At 33.1% G+C, this 22,192-nt stretch overlaps 1 protein-coding gene across 1 annotated transcript; it reads left to right on the top strand.

Annotated features, from left to right (window-relative positions):
• The first annotated feature begins 5,067 nt into the window (after positions 1 to 5,067).
• On the top strand, positions 5,068 to 21,504 carry LOC124534337 (putative inorganic phosphate cotransporter). Its single transcript, XM_047110109.1, has 11 exons — positions 5,068 to 5,242; positions 12,135 to 12,256; positions 12,644 to 12,823; positions 13,322 to 13,460; positions 15,137 to 15,354; positions 15,436 to 15,585; positions 16,186 to 16,318; positions 16,786 to 16,910; positions 18,540 to 18,659; positions 19,299 to 19,431; positions 21,377 to 21,504. The coding sequence occupies exons 1-11, from the start codon at positions 5,206 to 5,208 to the stop codon at positions 21,415 to 21,417; spliced, it is 1,398 nt and encodes a 465-aa protein (XP_046966065.1). The 5' UTR covers positions 5,068 to 5,205; the 3' UTR covers positions 21,418 to 21,504.
• Positions 21,505 to 22,192: the final 688 nt, after the last annotated feature.

A 22,192-nucleotide genomic window follows, 5' to 3' on the forward strand; every position in this document is an offset into this window, starting at 1 on the left:
TGTATTGTTGAAAATGAAATAGTTCAATTGTAATGATTTGTTACACTGGTCCACTACATGTGATTCATATATTCTAGAAAAAAACTACTGTTTAGTTTATAAGTATTGCAATAATTAATGGTTAATTTACTAAAGTTATGATTAACCAAATGCTTGACGATAACTTGGTGACAAGACTTTGTGCAAGGTAGTTTGTGTACGTATAGTCTGTATTATTGTTTGTGCTTGAAGAGTGAGTCAATGTACAGGCAAGGGGAATATCATCTCAATTCCCAAGATTGATTGCACTGTTTGGAGTAAAATTTTACACGGTGCCAATATTTATAAGCAGTTGTGATCACATCATGTGGCCACATCGGCGTCATAAAAACTACGCAAACAAATAACATTACTTTATATATGTATGTAAGTGTGAAAATTATTTTGATTAAAATCACTGTAATGATATGATATGATTATTAATTTTATTTTTTTCCGTAATTGGTTACATTGATTTTTATCGTTATTTTATTTTTTTATATTCGAGGAAACACGAATACGTGAACCAAATGTAAACAATTACATTTAAAATAATGGGTATATACACTATTTTGTATTGATATTGAGGCTTAGTAACACTTTAATTTTCAATGTTTACTCAGGGCACGGAGCAGGAACCACTTGCACTAAATAGTATTGAAAGAATTACATATATATTATTTAATATGGATAATGTATATATTATTTTAAAACGAAAACTCGTCAGTATGGGCCATTTCTTCCAAGAAGACAAGTTTGAAGTCCAAAGCGAAGATCAAAGAGAAGAAAAACATAAAACGCCACAATGTATAAAAGTAGAATGTAAAAAAAGGAAAAAAATATAAGGAAATTATTATTTTAGTCATATGTGCTGACGTCATCAATTATAAAACGATGTCCACATATGTCAGTCCTTATCCTAACCACAGCGACGTGTTATTTAAAACAATCCTGTGCAACTTTCTTCTTGAAGATGCAAGATTACTTTCATATAAACCTAGCTCTCATCGTGCTTATGATCTAAAGTAAATCTTGGTGGCATGGTTTTGTGCATGCCCGCCTGGGTAGGTACCACCCACTAATTAGATATTTTCCTGCTAAACGACAACTCGCAATATTTTTGTGTTCAGGATTGAAGGGTGAGTGAGCCAGTGTAACTACAGACACAAATGACATAGCATCTTAGATCCCAAGGTCGGTGGCGCATTGACGATGTGAGGAATAGTTAGTATTTCTTACAGCATCATGCTCAATTACCTTTATTTCCTTACAAAATCTAGAACACTAATGGCTGGCTAACGCAATATAGCGTAAAATTGTTCTTATGTCATCATTGAATAATAGATGTAATTAAACTATGAAGTAAAAGTAAACTATTACTCTCTCACTGATGTGCTCCTGCTATCCTTTTTGAAGAGAAGATATTGAAGATATCTTCACCACGCTGTTCCAGTACGGGTTGGTGGAATACACATGTGGCAGAATTTCTATGAAATTTGTCACATGCAGGCTTTCTCACGATGTTTTCCTTCACCGCCGAGCACGAGATGAATTATAAAGACAAATTAAGCACATGATTCAGCGGTGCTTGCCTGGGTTTGAACCCGCAATCATCGGTTAAGATGCACGCGTTCTAACCACTGGGCCATCTCGACTCCCTTTACAGTAACAGTCTGTAAATTTCTCACAGGGCAAAGGCCTCCTCTCCCATTAAGGAGAGAGGGCCTGTGCCCTTTGGAATATATTTAATTATAAACACAAATTAAGCGCACAAATATATATAATATAATTTTTATTTTTTATTTTTATTTATAACTTTTTTTCTCTTTTTTAATTTTTTAACATGTAGTCTCATTGGCGTTTTTTTTTTTTATAATGATACTTAGTTTTATGTGTATTGTTGTTATTGGTTTTGGTATTTTTTTCATTCTCAGTCTCTTTAATGCTATATGTGAGAACTGTTATTGGCTTAATAGTTATTAAGTATGTTATTTTGTTTATCAACGGCTGTATGTTCGCCAATTATATAAATAAATAATGGTGCTTGCCTGGATTTGAACCAGAAATCATCGGTTAAGATGCACGCGTTCTAACCACTAGGCCTCACCATCTCACCTCATTCAGCAGAACTTCATTGAAATTAGACCAATGCAGAAATTATAAAACATTAACATGAACCCGCAATGTTCTCTAAACATTCCCGTTATCATACCACTAGGCCATAGCTGAAATGAGATTGCTTATTACGATCTCATTATTGCATTATAGATTGGCTCCCAACAAGTGATTACTGTGAATAAATTTAATATTACGTAGTCTATTCAAATTACTGACATTAAAAGAGTAGGGAAACAGTCAGCAAACTCGATGTGTAAATAGATAGGTTGGGTTATGTTATTCGTAAGGCAGTGTACAGGAATTTGACGAGAAGTGCAGTTACTTGTCAAGGGAAAAGCCCATCCAGGCGTATTCAAATACCTATTTAGTATAGAGTACTGTAGTGGACTGATAAGATCATCACGAGAAATCTTGGTCGAATTATCTTACTAATACTTCTATACTTAATATTATAAATGTGAAAGTAACTTTTTCTGTCTGTCTGTCGGTTTTTCACAACCAAACCGCCCAAACAAATTTGATGAAGTTTGTTATGGAACTTGAACTCCAAGAAAGGCGACCGATTATGCTACTTTTTGCCTGAGACATGACAACCCTAAAACGTGAGCGAAGCCGCGGACGACTGCTAATTTGGGATAGTTACGAAGACGTATAGTACGACACAACTTAGATGTAGCATGGGCAAAATTCGTAAAACCGATCGCATCAGAATTGAGTACGCTAGCCCAAATTATCAATATTTATTTCTCTTGTGAAGTAGCGTCGAATGGCGCGATAGAGAGATTTCTATTGGTCGTGTAAATCGGCAGTAATTGGTTAATATTAATTTCATTGCATTTTCCGATGCTACATCTAATTTGTGTCAGACTGTACATACTTACGGAGATTGGATTTTAGGAAATGTAACTTTATTTTTTCATAGCTCTGTATGAACATTATCGATATGAAGTAACGGACCGCCAGTCTTTTCATATTATAGTAAATAAAAAAATAAGCTGACGGAGATCAAGTCTTTCCCACAAAATTCTTAACAAAATATTCAAATCTTCATGAATTCTTAAATACGTGTGCTTTGTTTAAGTTTATAATTAATTTCGTGCTTGATGAGATGAAAAGTAACTAAACCGCACTAAAGAAGTGGGTAGTAAATAAAGGAAGACTTTTATAGGCTCAAAATTTAAGGACTTTTTAAACTATGGGTTAGCTAACGAGCGTATGGGCCGCCTGATGGTAAGTGGTCACCACTGTCCATAGACAATGCGCTGTGAGAGACATTAACCATTCTTTAAATCGCCAATGCGCCACCAACCTGGTAACTAAGATGTTATGTCTGTAAATAGTAACTGTAAGCAATATTACCGACTCACAATGTTTGATAACTAGGAAGTTATACTTTATACATGAAATTACTTTAGCAAATTTACCACTATATACTAGAAACTATGATACTGAGAAGTGATTCTTAAACTTATTAAACAAATATACACAGCTTAATAAGTTCAAAAACCTCTCACACGAAACCACAATAAATAAAAAAAGCCGTATTAAAATAGCGTCAGATTATAATAATTTATCTGTTATTGTATGCTAATATACAAATTTTGCAATTTAATTTGCATAATATATTATTTGACAAGATCTTGCAGTATAAAAACTTGATCAATTACGAATCTCAAGGTCATAGAAATGTTAAAATAATATGTACATATAAGTGACTCGACTATAATATTGTTTCATGCACATTCAATATTCGTATGCACACCAAGGAGTTGTTTCTCTCCATCTGATGACCTCCATGGTCGAGTGGTGTGTACACCGGTTTTCATGGGTACGCCACTCTGAGGTCCCGGGTTCGATTCCTGGCCGAGTCGATGTAGAATTACCATTAGTTTTCTATGTTGTCTTGGGTCGGGGTGTTTGTGGTACCGTCGTTACTTCTGATTTCCATAACACGAGTGCTTCAGCTACTTAGATTGGGATCAGAGTAATGTATGTGATGTTGTCTCATATTTACCTGTCAAAAATTTGGGAAGTATAAAGCTGTCCTGGAATGCGACGTCAAGCCGTTACCGGGAGATAGGCCAGGTCTTAACAGTTATCATTAAAATCTAAATAAATCTATGTCATGTGTTTCAAAAATTATGAGAATTTGGAAAAATAAATAAAATATACACTATATACACAAACAAATAATATACATAGTGTTAAAAATAGTTTTGTTTGTGTCTGTTATTTATGTTTTTTTTTTTAAACAGTAGGATACGTATTTTACTCCATATAGCTGTTGGCAAGTGCAAGTAACGCAGTCAAGGAGATTTGTCACTTACTGCTGTGTATTTTATTTCATTAATACATTTTTATTTTATTAATATAAATTAAAAAGGAAACACATTTTTTCCTTTTCCGTTTTTTTTTTGTATTGAACCAAGAATAGAAACAACACATTAGTGTAGCTAGTAAATTTGTGTCAGTTCTATCCGGTAGCTATTTTTAATCATAATTTATACAAACACTATAAATGTAAAAAAAAACTCTGTCTGTCTGTCTGTCTGTTGCTCTTTCACTACCAAACCAATGACCTACATGTGATGTGGTGATTTGGTATGAACTTGGTGGTAGGGCTTTGTGCATGCCCGTCTGGGTAGGTACCACCCACTATACCATAAAAAAAAGTGAAGCAAACTTGAGCTTAAAGACAATCAATCCCCAAAACGCGGGCGAAGCCGCGGGTAGCAACTAGTAATCTATAATTAAATCTAGAATGACCATTCACAAATTAACATCCTATATAAATAAAATTTGATTGATTGAATATCAACCATAGAATTAAAATATGCAATTTATAAAATATTCTGATACAAATAATTATAACTCAATTAAGTATCATGCAGAATTTTGTTCGAGGTTAAGTTACGATACGATCACAAAAAGTTTAGTGCGAATCCGCTCCATGCCGGCTCTGGTCGTGTAAGGCGCGCTAGTTCAGCCTCGCGCCCATGTCGCTTACTCCAAAGTGGTCGGCGAGTGAGTGTGGTTTGTTTTGACATGAGATAACAATATCAAGTGAACATGGGCACCCTAACGGTCATAGAAAACATTAAACCCAGTAAGTTTTAACGTTCGATGCGAATTAACACTCTGTTATTATAATTATTCATTACTTATTCAAATTATTACATATAAAACAAAGTCGCTTACTGATGTCCCTATGTATGCTAAGATCTATAAAATTACGCAACGGATTTTGATGTGGTCTCTTTTATAAATTTGACGACCTTTGTGGTCGAGTGGTGTGTACATCGGTTTTCATTGATACGCCACTTCGAGGTCCCGGATTTGATTCCCGGTCGAGTCTGATGTAGATTTGATAATCTACATCGTTTACTACGTTGTCTTGGGTCTGGGTGTTTATGGGGTCGCCACTTCTGATTTTCCATAAAACAAGTGCTTTAGCTACTTACGAAACGGTGGTAGTATTTGATTATTGACGATTCAAAAACGCTTCATTGTGAAGTTTACTTGAATAAAATTGATTTGATTTGATTTGATTTGATTACATTGGGATCAGAGTAAGGTATGTGATGTTGTCTCATATATATATCTATTTATAATTATTAATCCTTAAAAATAATAGATAGAGTGATCCGAGAGGAAGGTTTTTGTATATAATACATGAACAGTATAGTAAAGAAACACTGATAATTACAGAAGATTCTAACGTGATGTCGTAAATAAACAAATTCTGTGGGATATTTAGTATCAGTATTGAACTCGTGCGCAGGTCGGGTCGCTGATTAATAATATCTTAAGATGCGTATTTAATGACGGTATATATAATATATAAGCTATTATCTGGCCTCGTTATCCTCATTGCCGTAAAGCCAGCTTGTTCATCGTGGGTTCAAATCCTAGATCGAATCGGATTTGCATACCTGGTTTCTTTCCGATTATATATAATTGCCTTCCATTGGAATTTGAGAGTGCAAGTGTCATATATAGTATAGTATCACTTACGCACAATTTTAGTGAAAGCAACAAGACGTTTTTTTTTTTAATATTTTAAATGTAAACGGAATAAAGATAATTTTGAATTAATTTCACATTAAGCGTTTTATTTATTAATCAACTGAGCTAAAAAAAAACTATGATTAAAGATAAGAATAATTAGGCAAACGACCTGTTCGTATAATACTAGCAGCCCGCCCAGGCTTTGCACGTGTGCAATGCAGATATTAAATATACAACACAGTGTCTTTATATATAACGTTCTTGTGATGTCGTATTATACGTTAAGAACCTCCAAAATCACCAATCAGTGTTTTTTCTACGATGTTATGCATGTATTATTAATAAAAACTTTACTCTCAAATCACTCTATTTATTAAAAAAAACCGCATCAAAATCCATTTCGTAGTTTTAAAGATCTAAGCATACATAGGGACAGACAGCGGTAAGCAACTTTGTTTTATACTATGTAAAGATAATCCATAATATTATTATTAGTTTTAAATATCTTATATATTAAGAGCGTAAGCCGATTGTTGGCTCAGTGATTACGGGATGGTAGCTGCGCATAAAAAATCGGTTATGGTCTCATTTTGTAAATTTGTAATGTTCAAAAAAATAAAGAGATATCTTGATTGCAATTTACTTGGTGGTAGGGCTTTGTGCAAGCCCATCTGGGTAGGTACCACCCACTCATCAGTTATTCTACAGCCAAATAACAGTACTCAGTATTGTTGTGTTCCGGTTTGTAGGGTGAGTGAGCCAGTGTAACTACACCCACAAGGGACATAACATCTTAGTTCCCAAGGTTGGTGGCATATTGATGACGTGAGAAATATTTAATATTTCTTACAGCTTCATTGTTTATGGCTGATGGTGACCACTTACCCACATCAGGTGGCCCATATGCTCGTCCGCCAACCTATACTATAAAAAAATTACTAAAATGTTACAATTTAACATAATAATAATTTTTAAGAGCAGATAAAAGTTACTGACTGTTTAGGAAGTGGTACTTGGACTCTGTATGGAAACAATTGAATACGTAAACAAAACTAAAGCATTATGTGTTTTCAAGGAACACCAATTCTCTGATCTGCTGTTATACTATTTGTCGTTAAACAATTTGGCAAATGTAGATGACTTGCAGTTTACAATGAAATCAAATATGCCCTGTCATATGTTCTGGACTGCCTAAAAATGATTTGAATAAACACGAGGTTTTTCAGCTGAGACGGCCCAGTGGTTAGAACGCGTGCATCTTAACCGATGATTGCGAGTTCAAACCCAGGCAAGCACCACTATATATATATGTGCTTAATTTGTGTTTATAATTCATGTCGTGCTCGGCGGTGAAGGAAAACATAGCGAGGAAACCTGCATGTGTCTAATTTCATTGAAATTCTGCATTCCACCAACCAGCATTGGAACGGCGTGGTGGAATATTTTCCAAAACCCTCTCCTTAATGGAAGAGCTTTCTCTTCCATTGAGAAAGATTCCTCATCCCAGCAGTGGCAAATTTACAGGCTGTTACTTTTTCAAACCCATTGGTATTATTGTTATCATTTCATTTGTAAATATAAATTGAGGACCCTCATCGTACTTCAACAATTGTTTTTTATACTTTACTTTACTTACTTTAGTTAGACAGCAAAATATCCCTGAAAGTTCATTCTTTTATTCTCAATATTCGTAGGTAGGTCGTTACTTTCTTCGTTCGTAATTAAAGATTACGATAATTTTAATACTAATTATATCAAGAGTTATTAAATTATTTTGTTTTATAATGGTTGCAGGCGGATTGTATCTGTCCATATAAATTGTTGCTGTTAGAACTATTAATCATTACTTACGTCGCCATGCTTAAGAGCGAAGTTACGTTACGTCTCTTGTGTCTGTAGTTACACTTAAATTGAAACTTCAAACGGGAATACAAAAATACTAATAATAGCCTTTCGCGATAGAATATCTGATGATGGTATTGTACCTGTTACCGAAAAAAATAGAGTATGAAAAAAACCTCGTGAATTCAGATTTTATGTCATTTGTGCTTGAAATTGTGCTGGTTAATTCGATTTTCAAACCTCTTTGGTGGAAAAATTAAATAAGTAATAGCTATGCTAGCTAGCTACGTGCATTTTATTTCATATGGTTTTGTTTTATTAGTCATGTTATACATGTAATTTAAAATATACCAAATTTTCTGTTAGACCTTTCGCAAGAGATAATTTGTAAACGCTGTGTCTTTTAAATAGTATATTATTAATCCTCACTTATTTTATAAATGCATAGTCATTATTTTATGATACGCTTATGTTTTAAAAATCAACCAAAGCTCTAGAATTTTCATTTACATACACGATATCAGGCAGATATGGAAACGGTATACCCTCCCCTAGAGAGAGCCTGCTTCAGGGGCGGAAACTGGAAAATAGATGAAAATATGAATAAATAATTTCAATTAATTTATCTTGCGTTTTTTGTTATTTTATTTATCAATACTGTCAACATATTATTGTCCCCAGCGAACAGTGTTGCGTCTAATCAATCATTAAGAAAACTACATGTGATCCGTACTTGAGATAAATTGATTACATATATAGATACTGACACATATCTAAACTAAATCCCACAGTCACCAACAGATAGTACGGAAATGACGCGATCTCAAAAATATTCCAAGCAGATCACATAATTTTTTTTGGAGCATAGGACTCAGACACAGCTTACGTCGGTTTGTAACTGAGATTTAATAATTAGATAAAATTTTGATTGGGTGACCAAGGATTTGTATCACTAGTACTCAAGATAGTATTTTTAAAATAGAACTGTGAAACGAATTACATGTATTTTTTATTAAAATAAAATGAGTCTTACGTTAATAATCACCTATAGTTCCACTTATATTACAACGTACATCCATTAAGACTAGTTACTGTACTTCAACGTATTTAAAAATAAATATCAATATTACCAAAAAAAGAGCAAATATTTTTTTATAGATTACTCTATCTATTAGTATTAAACATTTGGGCAATTCGAAAAATCTTTTGATAAATCAAACTTGTGGGTTTTTACCAGCTCATCAAATAGATACCAACCACTCTATTCCACCACCAAATAACAATAATATTGTTATGTTCCGGTTTAAGTCAGCGAGACAGTGATTCAAGGCACATGGGGCATACATGGAGTAACTGACGTATGGTTACTGGTATATGGGGTATGAGGTTAATATATTTTATTTTACAAATCTTATCAATTTACCAGTCTTGTCAGATCTAAATAAAATAATCAAGATCAAATCTTGTTTAGGAAAATGCAAGTCGTCGCTATTATAAGGAATACAAGAACACTAAATGGAAAATTACAAATATAAATATTGTTATTAATTACGCGTTATTATACTACGTAACGCTGTTTGATAAACAAAATTAATGTTTATCAAATAGAGGTCTTCTGTGTTAAAGTGTATTGTCCATTCGCATTGAGTTTCTGGTCTAATTTTTTTTCAAGATGCGAATAAACCTTGATAAGATTGCATTTTTTATGACTCGAGGTCGTAATGTCACGATCGTGTTTACATTTTTATGTTAAAATAATTGACCTTGTGTGAGATTGTATTAACTATTAATTTAATTGTATTTTATTAACATACCTATTTTATTTAATTGGTCGAAAAAATATAGTACCTACTAAGTTTCTTGTCGGTTGATCTTTGAACTTATTGGTAGGGATTTGCGCAAACCCCTTACACTATTTACAACATACTTATCAGATATCCCAGCATCAAATAGCAGTAATTGGTATTGTAGTATTCTGGTTTCTGGTTTGAAGAGTGAGACATAAGTGATATAATATCTCACCCCAGGGTTACCCCAGGGTATGAGGAATGATTAATATTTCTTACAGCATTTAAGTCTATAAGCAGTGTTGACTATATAATTATCATCACTACTTAGTATAAAACAAAGTCGTTTTCTCTGTCCCTATGTATGCTTATTTTTTTAAAACTACGCAATGGATTTTGATAAGGTTTTTTTTTTAATAAATAGAGTGATTCGAGAAGGAGGTTTTTATATATAGTACATGGACAATTTAGTAAAGGGATACTAATTATTTTTGAAGTGTACACTGTGATGTCATATTATTAGACCCATGCAAAGCCGGGGCAGGTCGCAAGTTTTCGTTTATAATCAAATAATAATCTACCACCGGTTCCAAATCGGTGGTAAATTTACATCCTATCTAATATTACACATGAAAAATTGAGTTGAATGAAATATTTAATATAATTTTTTACTTAAGATCTAATTGTTGACAAATTTATTCTGCTTATAACTTGGACTCTCTATGAGGAAAAAGTTGTGATATATTATCTCAAATTCCGAGTAACATATAAACTTGAAGTTATCTCAAAAACGTGATAGTGAAATTTATTATAATTAAAAATTCGTAGCAATTAACACAAAAGATTACTTATTAATCATTTCATTACTGATTAAACTTGACCCGTTAACGCTAGACTACAGAACATTGCTGTTATCGGTGTTGTATTTATTGTAAGTCATAATATATTTACATCGAAACGTGATTACAAAATATAATATTCTGTTCGCACACAATTGATAATAAAAGTCGTGGAACTTTTTTGTTGACATGTAGTATATATTATACAAATATTATTTTGATATTTAAGTAACACAAATTATCCCAGTCTACTTAGGGTCAGCACAGCATACCTTCTTCCACACTTCCCTATCTGACGTCATCTCACAAGTAACATTCTTACATTCACATTAAAATATTAGAAATAATTAACTACTGAGCCTTTTGTTGGACCTTCTTGGTGGTATGGCTTTGAGTAAGCCTGGGTAGGTACAAGCCACTCCTCAGATATTCTACCGCTAAACAACAGTAAGTAGTATTGTTTTGTTACGGTTTGAAGGGTGAGTGAGCCAGTGTAACTACAGTCACAAAGGACATAGTATTTTAGTTCCCAAGGTTGGCGGTGCATTGACGATGTAAGGAATAGTTAAAATTTCTTACAGCGTCATTGTCTATGGGCGATGGTGACCGCTTACTATCAGGTGGCCCAAAAACGTCAACCTATTCCATAAAAAAAATATTTTTTAGTTAGAATCGATGTTTGAACCTTTATAGCCTTGTATTTGATTCAATACTTAAAAATAATGCCTTTAAAAAGAATGCTTGTACGTCTAACGTCGTACTTGACTAAAGTTTATCTTGATCACAATCACACAGGTTAAAATTTTAAGAAATACATTTATTCATTTCCTTTCCCGTGAGACTCGAATTTGTATGAGTCATGATTATTATTTTAAGTTTTTTGTTTTCTGTTTGGACAGGTTGTTAAGAAATTAAAAAAATCGATTTCTTGATCTTGTATTATCTTATTGCATTTTATAGTAGAATATATGCTTATAAACATATGATTTATTTTATTATTGAATATCTAGCGAGAAATAATAATTCTTTTTTTATGATTGACGTAGGCGGACGAACAAATGGACCACTCACAGACAATGGCTCTGTAAGAAATATTGACCATTCCTCACTTTGCAAATGCGTAACTAACCGTGAATAAGATGTTATATCCTTAGTGACTGTAGTTACACTGTCTCACTCTTAAAACCGGAGTACAACAATACTGAGTACTAGAGTAAAAAGATCTACCACCACTTTTGGACAGGATATACGAGGATATAGATTTTATCTTATATTAGAATTTAAATCAGGGGTAACTCTCTTCCAATAACTAAATCACATAAATAAAAAAATCCCGTACCTACAACCAGAGCTATGTATATGTATTTAGTTAACAAGATTTTTTTTATTTTTCCTATTTCCAATTATAAGTATAAATATCATTTCCGAACACGTAAGTAGTTTATATAAACAATGCCAACTCATTTCATATCCATTAGGAAAAATGAAATTTTCAAATAATCTTGATTTTTTTTCCTTCCAGAGGGTTTAGGAGTTCGTCATGCGCAAACGTTCCTTCTCTTCTTGGCCATGCTGTTCGCATTCAGCATGCGAGTCAACATGAGCATGGCCATCGTAGACATGACAAACTCTGAAAATGATGAAGTACGAACTTTTTACTCAATTAAACACCAAAGTAAAATTCGATAAATATTTGAAGCAACGCCCTCTGTATTACGTTAAAATGAAACTTTTATGAACGCACTACTGAAAAAAAACCTTATATTTATCACGAATACTTAATTGATGCTTGTAGAAAGTAGTTTTTTTTATTGATTCCATATTAGAGTAGACGTAACACAAAGTAAAGCGTATGCTCGCGCAGACGCTTAGAAGCCGTAAGAAGTAGGAGCAGTCCTTCTTCTTGCGGCTATATCCGCTTCGATCAAGGACCAATAATTCTCTTTAAAAATTTTGAGAATTTCCGTCAGACTAGATGTGTTTTAAGCTAAATTTTATTAAATAATATACATATATTTTTATTTTATGCAGTACTTCGATTGGAGTTACAGCGTGCAGTCCATGATCCTGTCTTCCTTCTTCTGGGGCTACGTCATCCTTCAAATCCCAGGCGGGGAACTTGCGAAAAAATTTGGAGGGAAGATCCTCATTACCATTTCAGTATCTGTCAATGCACTGTTATCACTCGCGATGCCGATTGGTGCAAAATATGTAAGTGAATACATATCGTTTGCATTCATTACTCTGAATAGTTCAATAGCTATAATGCCCCAAAGGAAAAATAAAAGTGCTCGATAAACTTACGTTATTATGTTATAGTATCTTAAATTTACATTCATTCATTGGCATAATGGCTAGCTTATAAATTTGTAGAAATTTTAGACCTGGACCAGCCGAATGTTAGTGTTCTTTTCTTTAAATAAAATCTTAATGACCACACCAAAGGTCTGGTGAACATTCATGATGTGTCAAATAGTTATCAATTTGGTTCTATAGAATTTAATTAGATCCGATTACAATATTTAAGAAACGATGATTACTGGTCACGGATCGTAGAATTATCCACGAGGCGTAAGTCAGTAGCATTTGAATTGTGTGTTTAAATTTTAAAAAATGCTGACGTCAAGCATACCCTTTTAGTGTCAGACAGGAAACTATCTGTTTTTGAAATAAACGATGAATTAAGTGGTAATTCATAATATTTGACAGGGTGGCTGGCAATTTGTGGTCGGATGTAGAGTATTGCAAGGCCTGACGCAAGCATTCGTGTACCCATCAATGCATCATCTCGTCAGCCAATGGATTCCCCTGGAGGAGAAAGGAAGACTGAGTACTATAATATACGCTGGTAAGTCTCATCATATTTTAAGGGTTTGATCTCCTTCTAAGGAAAAAGTTTAGCCCTGATTCTGTCATGCTTTATCAAAGCATGTTTTTAGAAACACACCACATGTGAAGGCTCTTCATGATCGGTTACCTTTGCTACTGAGCTCGAAAATTATTAAGCACATAAAACAGAATGGTGTTTTACCGGGCTAAAACTCTCAATTTTTGGTTAAGACTACGCGGCTTGAAATAGAGCTTTGCACGTCTCAGTAGGCCAAACACACAAAGACACAAACACTCGTGACAAATTCTACCCCTCAACAGAAATTAAGTATTTCTATTTTGTTTCGCTGTGAACGGTGACTAAGATAGGTAGAAAGCGTCAAAGTATTCTAGATCCCAAAGTAAAGACTAATATTTTACAGTACCTTGATGCTTGTATGATCTCATGATAGTGATTACTTGCCATCAAATGGTCCATTTCACGTCCTCTTTCCAAATTTATATTAAAAAAAAAATCATCATATCGGTTCTTATTTTAATACAAAGCTGTAAATGTAACATAGACGTCACCTTTGAATAGAAATTCCGAGCACGAATGAGCTGGTGTATAAAATGGCACCTTGGGGGAAATATTATGTTTCGCGCTCTACATAAATTGAGATTGGATTTGTTCGTAATTCATAAATACTAGAGTATCGCATAGCAGACATTATGAAGAAGAAAATAAATTTCTTTATTTTTGTTGTTGCAAATTTATATACTAAAAGGTGAAAGTTCTTACAACGTCCTATTGACATTTATGTCTATATATAGGTATGTGAAGTAATGTCCATTCTGACAGTAGTTACACTATCCCTTCGAACTGAGACATAACAAAGTTTGGCAGTAGAATATGAGTGATTTATGTAAAACCCTAGCGACTTGTCCCGGCTTTGCACGGGTAAAATACTGCTGATCTATTTATACTACAAATTATCAGCATTTCTTTATTATGTCGTCCAAGTTTTCTAAAAAAACTTCATCTCGAATCACGCTATCTATTAAAAAAACCGTATCGAAATCCGTTGCGTAATTTTAAAGATCTCAGCAAACATAGGGCGACACAGCAGCAATCGACATTGTTTTATACTATGTAATGATGATTATACAATTTTAGTAGATTATAATGTTCTTTATAAATAAATAATGATGATAGCTTTTGACTTACAACTGATACCAATTCCTGGTTTTACAATCTTCAATATATGGAGCAACATCATGAACAGTCGAAACACGACCAAACCCCTGAAGAATACATTGTATCTAACTTTCATAAAGTTAGGAGCCTTCGTTATTATCTGTAAGTGAAGTTGCAGTTTCGATGTTAGACTACAAAACCTGAGGACGCCAATGGCTCCCAGCGGCCTGGAGTGAAGCTACGTCTGATAAATATTTACTATTAGGTTTTTGTTATCTTAAGATGATATCTCATTTTTAAGAAACGTAGTTCCAAAATTAGATATTTTCTTGTATTTATTGTTAATTATTCCTAGATTAAAATAAGTTATTATTGTCTTTAAGTTGAGATGTTCAAATATATGTAGTTGTGATTTATTATAAATTTCGCAATTTCTGATTTAAATTCATGTCCTTTATGGTAAACAAAAACAATTCCAGTAAAATTATTATTTAACCCATGTAATTTCTTGTCTTCAGGTGGGCAGCTCGGTATTGCTCTTCAGCTCATAGCAGCAGGTTTCCTAGCAACAGCCTGGGGATGGCAGGCAATATTCTACGCCAATGGGACTCTTGGAGCTATTTGGACGGTGGCATATTTATACTTTGGTTCATCTTCGCCGGAAAGCTCCAAATTAATATCGGAAGAAGAATTGACGTATATCCAGACGTCGTTGGGAAGAGTTGGGGGACCGAAGGTTAGCTAGTATTTTATTTATATGAAGTCTAAGTAATTGATAAATTTTTCAGTACTTATAATGAACATTACTTGTTTGCAGAAATACCCAACACCGTTCCGCAAGATCGCTACTTGTCTCCCGTTCTGGGCGGCTGTGATCGCTCATTGTGGCCAAAACTGGGGTTTCTTTACTCTAATGACAGAGATGCCTACATACATGGCCAAAGTTTTGGATGTTAATTTGACTAAGGTTAGTTGAGGATATTTAATTTAATTTCAAACCATAACGAAATTTAGTAATAAAAGTTCTTTCTAAAAAACTGGTCCACACTTCTGGTGTTCTAAAAGCTGACATTTGCTTATTTATATAGTGCACCTGACGGTTCAGAGAGGTAATAGTGTCAAGCGTCCCGGGTACATTGCCACGGAAAAATAGCTTGTGTATTTTTCGTAATTTTTTTGAAATTGTTTACTTAGTAAAAAAAATGCGAAATTATTTATGGATGAAGTAAATTGATGAGCAAAATCTATACTTAAAAAAAAAACAAATAAAGAAGGTTTGTAATTATATCAAAAATATAAACAGCCTGTAAAAGTCCCACGGCGTGTGAAAGACCTCTTATTTTCTCTCTTAAGAGAGATTTAGAGATTATTCCAAACCGCTACTCCAATGCGCGTTGGTGGATGTTTGAAATATGTTTGGTTTTATATCTGATAAAACTTTAAAGTATGTGCATTATTTATTTTAAAAATCGTTATCAGTGATGTATTAATAATCATGAAGTAAGCGAAGTTGCCTTCAGATTAACCAAAAATTGATTTAATTGTTAAATATTTTGGATGATTTCAGAACGGTGTGCTGTCATCCCTTCCATACTTGGCTATGTACATCCTTAGTTTCCCTATGGGCACCATGACTGACCTTATCATCAGACGAGGATGGCTGAGTGTCACAAATACGAGAAAACTGTTCAATTCTATTGGTGAGTATGGGATGCCTCAACCCTTCGATGGAATATTATCTATTGATAGATGTTACCTTAAATTATCTTACTCTGTTTTACTCTACCGTTACACGGTATATTGAATAGTAGCTATATCATTGGTAAACATGATAGAATATTCTGTGAATAGATGTATTATAAAAATAATTCAACGTACCTCAAATTTATATTGATTTCATTTGCGTTGTAGAACTAAAAGATAATAAATTATATATCAATCATTTGATGGAATCGTAAAAATAGTGCTGGCAAAATGTATCTGAAAAATTGCAGAAAACAATGACACCCAATTTAAATTAAGAGGAACTACACAAGTAAAGGCAAAGAGCCAGATTGTTTATGCTGTAAAATTATTATGCTATTAAATTGCAGAGAATTGCAATTGTGTAGATAATACTTTGATTCTGACCATACCACTCTTTTTAATATGATTAATACTTTACCAGGTCTTTGGGGACCAGCGCTTGCTCTCATCGGTCTGTCCTACACTCCTGAGGGTAACATGTTGCTAGCGGTTATAATGCTTACCATTAGCGTGGGTATAAATGCTGGACAGTACACTGGATATATGGTGAGATTCTATATTTTGGTAAAACTTTAATATTACTCTAATACGCTGAGATTAAAATCAACAATATATAAAATAATATTTCGTATGAGTTGCCAGTTTGGAATCATTTGACAGCGAAGAACCGGCAGTAGTCTCAGTCCCCTTTAAAATAAAATGCCTAGTCTCGTATATGTAATTAAACATAATATATGCCCAATTTATACAGGTACATGCCCTTTTCATCTTTTAAACCAGCCAATGTGAATTCTTTCTTTTAACAGTTTATATATTATATTTATTCTAGTATAAGTACGCCTTGTATATTTAATTTTGAACATAAAATTAGAAATTAAAATGTAACGTGTAAATGTCTAAGGAATCTTGTTATCGAAAGGAATGCCTTGAACCAGATTGTGTTGACTGTTGAGTCGAATATCAAGTCTATAAAATCACTTTTAATATTATCCAAGTTTAAAAAGAGTAACTTAACTTTATTGAATAATAACTACTGGTTTTCTAGCCTGTTTTTCTCGAACAACCTCCATTTAGAACTGAAGATAGCTTTACGTTAATTGAATTATGTAAAATGATGATTTAAAAGTGCTTAAATAAATAAAAAATTAACAAACAAAAAACTGACTTCAAATAAAACACTATTTCAAAACAAATTCTTCAAAGTTCTCATAAGTAAAACGAAATGAAAAATATTAGACTACTTAAACTTAAAGACTTACTTTGCATCCAGTGTCAGTTTAGAAAACCCTCCTTTTTGAAGTCGGTTAATCAAGTAATTGAATTGCCTACTTAAATATAATTTGGTATAAATACAAACTTCAGATCAATATTCTTAGCCTGAGTAAAGTAATCTCAACGTAAAAGAGATCAGATCTAAGCATAAAAATTAGGTTTTAACATATAGGCTTTCGAACCCAAAAGTAAAACGAATTTTAATAATAAATTTCAATTCATAAGATAGTAGCCGCTCGTTTCTAACTTGATACATATAAATATTAAAATAATTTGGACTCTCGCAGAAAACTCAAAGTAAAAAGGGTCAGGTACAAATTTAGAATTAACATTATATTAAGAGTTTTATTTAAATGGCAACGACTTAAAATTATTTTATTATAGAAGACATAATGACGAAACTTTTTTCTCTTACTAAAATATAACCTTAACGGAGGGGCCATTGTGTAGGACGCCACATGCGTTGACATGTTGGCCTGTTTTATATCAGAGAAACAATGTTAAAAGCCGGTGCCGCTGCGTAAAAAAACTGAAGCAAAAAAGGTTGAAATATTCGTGTCCTACGTCAAATTACTTTTGTCTCATTCACTGTCTAAACACTTGGGTCGTGGAGTAGCAGTGCAAAAAGCTTCATCAAAAGTATAACATCTAATCTTATTGCCTCCACTGGTAAATGGAGGGCTGGTTCGCTTATTACCCGGAGAATCGGAATTTGCAATTCAACGGGGAAATGCTGTTAGCATTCTTACCACTATTCCTCGCGGTCAAGATTTACTCAGTAACTATTTTATTTGTGAGCGCTTGATTCTCTTACTTAATTATTATTAAAATATTTGTTTAAGAAGTGCTTGTTAAGGTTTGAATCAATAATGTAATATTCATACTGTGTTTTTTACTTTATAGTTGATCTCAATAGACCTGGCACCCAACTTCAGCTCCTCCCTCATGGGCATCTCCAACTGCATCGCTAATATCGTATCAATCATCGCGCCAATGGTTTGCGGTCTGATTATACAAGACGAGGTAATATTTCCGACAAGACATAACACCGTAACTTAAGTAATACCTGGTAATAAAAACATACAAACTTTAGGCGAAATAAAGCTAAGGTACTTCAAAAGCACGGACAATACAAATGCATCTTTTTATGAGAAGGGAATATTTTTTGTCGACAAACCCAAAATACAAAAGAGCTATCTGTCCGTAAACGTTACATATAAGAGCAAAAGAGACATTCTTAAGACCATTTGGAACTTATACAAAGAAGATTAAAATTCTGTATTCAAATTTTAAGCAATGAAAAGAAATCTTGGGATTGAAATGGAAAAACATCAATAGTCTGATACATCACTTCAATTATTTTGTATTGGACATTTTGAAATCCTTCTAACCCGATCAGTAGATTATTTTACAGCTCATCACATAGATTATATTATCCTTTATAAATTAGATAATATTTCGGTGTCAGTTAAAACAAGTTTGCAAGTACATCATCATCATCATTATCAGCAGCCCATGTTTGTTCACTGCTGGACATAGCCAGGCCATGGAATTTACTAGTTAAAAGCATTGTAATATAGTTTTAACAAAATGGTGATGGTTAAGACTTAGATTAGGAGTTTTAATACTTTAATTGAAATGTTTATATATTTGTCTCAACAGACGGATCCAGCGGAATGGCGTAAAGTTTTCTTCTTGGCATCAGGAGTCTACTTCTTCACTAATTTGTTCTTCATTCTCTTCACTACGTCCACGAGGCAGACGTGGAATGACCCTGATCAGGAGATTGATGTTGGTCAGTACCAGTTGACTGATCTCTTCGTGAAATATAGATGACCTCCGTGGTCGAGCAGTGTGTACACCGGTTTTCATGGGTACGCCACTCCGAGGTCCCGGGTTCGACTCCCGGCCGAGTCGATGTAGAAATTTAATGAATTAGCTTTCTATGATGTCTTGGGATGTGTTTGTGGTACCGTCGTTACTTCTGATTTTACACAAAATAAGTGCTTTAGCCACTTACATTGGGATCAGAGTGATGACACATATGTTGTCCGAACTTAAAAAAAAATTAAAAAATCATTCTACTCTTGATATAAACTAGTAAAATTAGAAGGGGATTTTGAAATGTCAATAGAACTGAACAACCCACTAATCCCGTAACCTCATGGTCTGATGGAAAAGAGCAAATAGATTATACAGAGAGTAACAGCAGACCCTAAAACTTACATACTTTGAAAGTGATAAGTCTCTTTTAAAAGAACGTAAATTTGAGAGTCAATGCTTATTAGAAATGGCAAGATTTATTGAGCTTAAGTCTGGAGTAAAGTTAAAAGTGCGCAGCAAACGTAACCATTAATGATAAAAACACTTAAATTGTTTTCAAGTTAACGGAAATGGTATAGACAAAATGTTATCTTGTATTAAAATCATGAAACATCAACAATAACAGCCTGTAAATTCCCACTGCTGAGCTAAAGACCTCCTCTCCCTTTGAGTAGAAGGCTTGGAACATATTCCACCACGCTGTTCCAATGCGGGTTGATGGAATGCACATGTGGCAGAATTTCTATGAAATTTGTCACATGCAGGTTTCCTCACGATGTTTTCCTTCACCGCTGAGCACGAGATGAATTATAAAAACAAATTAAGCACATGAAACGGTGGTGCTTGCCTGGGTTTGAACCCGCAATCATCGGTTAAGATGCACGCGTTCTAACCACTGGGCCATCTCGACTCAAATCATGAAAGACACTAATATATTTAACAAGATGATTACGAATAACATTGAGAAAATTTAGAGCAGATTTTTATCGGAAGATTTATCTCGAATTATATTTTTGGATCAATAACCTAGATCTCATTTGTTTTCGATAAAGTACTTGAAATATATTTGCAAAAGTATTAAATATCTTGAAACGAAATAGAAATTTATTTTCATTTAGATTAAATCTACATTAATTAATATTAAATTCTTGAGATTTAATTTCGATTATCACGATATAAACTCCAGTTAATTTGTCAGTTTTTGAAAATATTTAATTGATCCAAAATGGAAAATAACAAATATTGACCTAGAATTTCAATGACCCGTCGAATTCCATCGAGATCCATCACGTTTTTATCTGATGCGTTAACACAAAAAGTTGAATATATTCACGCGATGTATGGTGTAATAATCATTACTTTGCCAATAAGTGAATACGACCTATTAATTTGATGTGTCGATCCGAAAATCGAAATAAAAAGGTATTTTGTCCAAATAATTAAACTAAAAGCTACCACGGTGGTAATTACTTAAGGCTTTACCGATCTGTGCAATAATAATAAATCGTAAGATTATTGATAGGGTTTTATGCAAGCTTGTTTGGGTATCACCTATTTAACAGATATTTTACCGCCAGACAGCAATACTTAGTATTTTTTTGGCCCGATTTAAAGGATGAGCCTGTGTACAAAAGAAAGATAGATAGCATCTTAACAGCCAAGGTTATGGCACTTTTGACAAATCCAACGTGTAAGTTGAGTTTAACATTGGGTGGCAATTTTCTTATCCATCTATCTATAGAACAAAAAAAGTAAATGCTTGAAGATAGCTTCAAGCATTTACTTTAATATACATTTAATATATATATATATATATTCTCTTTTTTATATATATTTTTTCTCTAAGAGCAGAGAAAATAAGTAAAGAATCAAATCAAATCTTATTATTTTAATCAATGATTTCTTTTTTATTTCAGAAAAGAAAACCCCAGAGAAGGCTGCCAGCGTCCATATATGAACAAGATATTGTATAATAATGAGAATTTTATTTATTTTTGTACCTGAAAAAATATTATAGATGTAAATACAACATCCATAAAGCAATCGTTTCATTAAAAAAAAACCTCATTTTATCCTGCATCCGTAAAAATCCTAAAAATGACAACAGTTAAACAATCAAAATTTAGTAAGCATACTTAATTCAAACGGTCCATTTCTGATTTAATTTAGAGTGAATATTTAAAAGTAAATGAATAACAGCAATGTAAACGAAAAAGTAAGAAAGAAGAAGAAAGAAAGAAAGAATTTTTATTTGTAAGCATCGTGTTGATACATAAGTGACATAAACAATACAAAAAAAAAAAAAAAAAAAAAACAAAAACTTAAAATAACAATACAATTAAATAATATCTAATAAAGATTTTAAAAAGAGGCATAAATAAATAAAAACAAAATGCTGCCTACATAGCAGTACGATGCCACAAAAAGGGAAATCACTCAGCATTTGCTGTCGGCCTAGGAACTTCACACACACAAAAAAAAAAAAAAAATAACGATTTAAATTATATAGTTTTTTTTTTTTTCTATAAGTACTTAAATTAAAATACGATTCGTACTATGTGTGAAATTCGCAAAGATGGCAGCACTGATTTTCAGTGACCACCTTATTTCCGTACGTCAAGTGAACGACATTGACAATAGTCCACTATTATGTCGTGTTAAAATCAAATAAAAAATAAAAGTAAAAACATAACAGAAATCAAAACAAGTCTAGGATAGTATGATGCGCTCAG

Source organism: Vanessa cardui, chromosome 12 (genome assembly GCF_905220365.1).
Source record: "Vanessa cardui chromosome 12, ilVanCard2.1, whole genome shotgun sequence".
NCBI classification, from domain to species: Eukaryota; Metazoa; Arthropoda; class Insecta; order Lepidoptera; family Nymphalidae; genus Vanessa; species Vanessa cardui.

Bases quoted from the DNA above. Each gene is read 5' to 3' on its own strand.
- LOC124534337 (XM_047110109.1), top strand. From the start codon at position 5,206: ATGGGCACCCTAACGGTCATAGAAAACATTAAACCCA. The intron at 13,461-15,136 runs GTAAGTCTCATC...TCTTGTCTTCAG, and splicing joins GAGTACTATAATATACGCTG to GTGGGCAGCTCGGTATTGCT. The intron at 15,355-15,435 runs GTTAGCTAGTAT...ACTTGTTTGCAG, and splicing joins GAAGAGTTGGGGGACCGAAG to AAATACCCAACACCGTTCCG.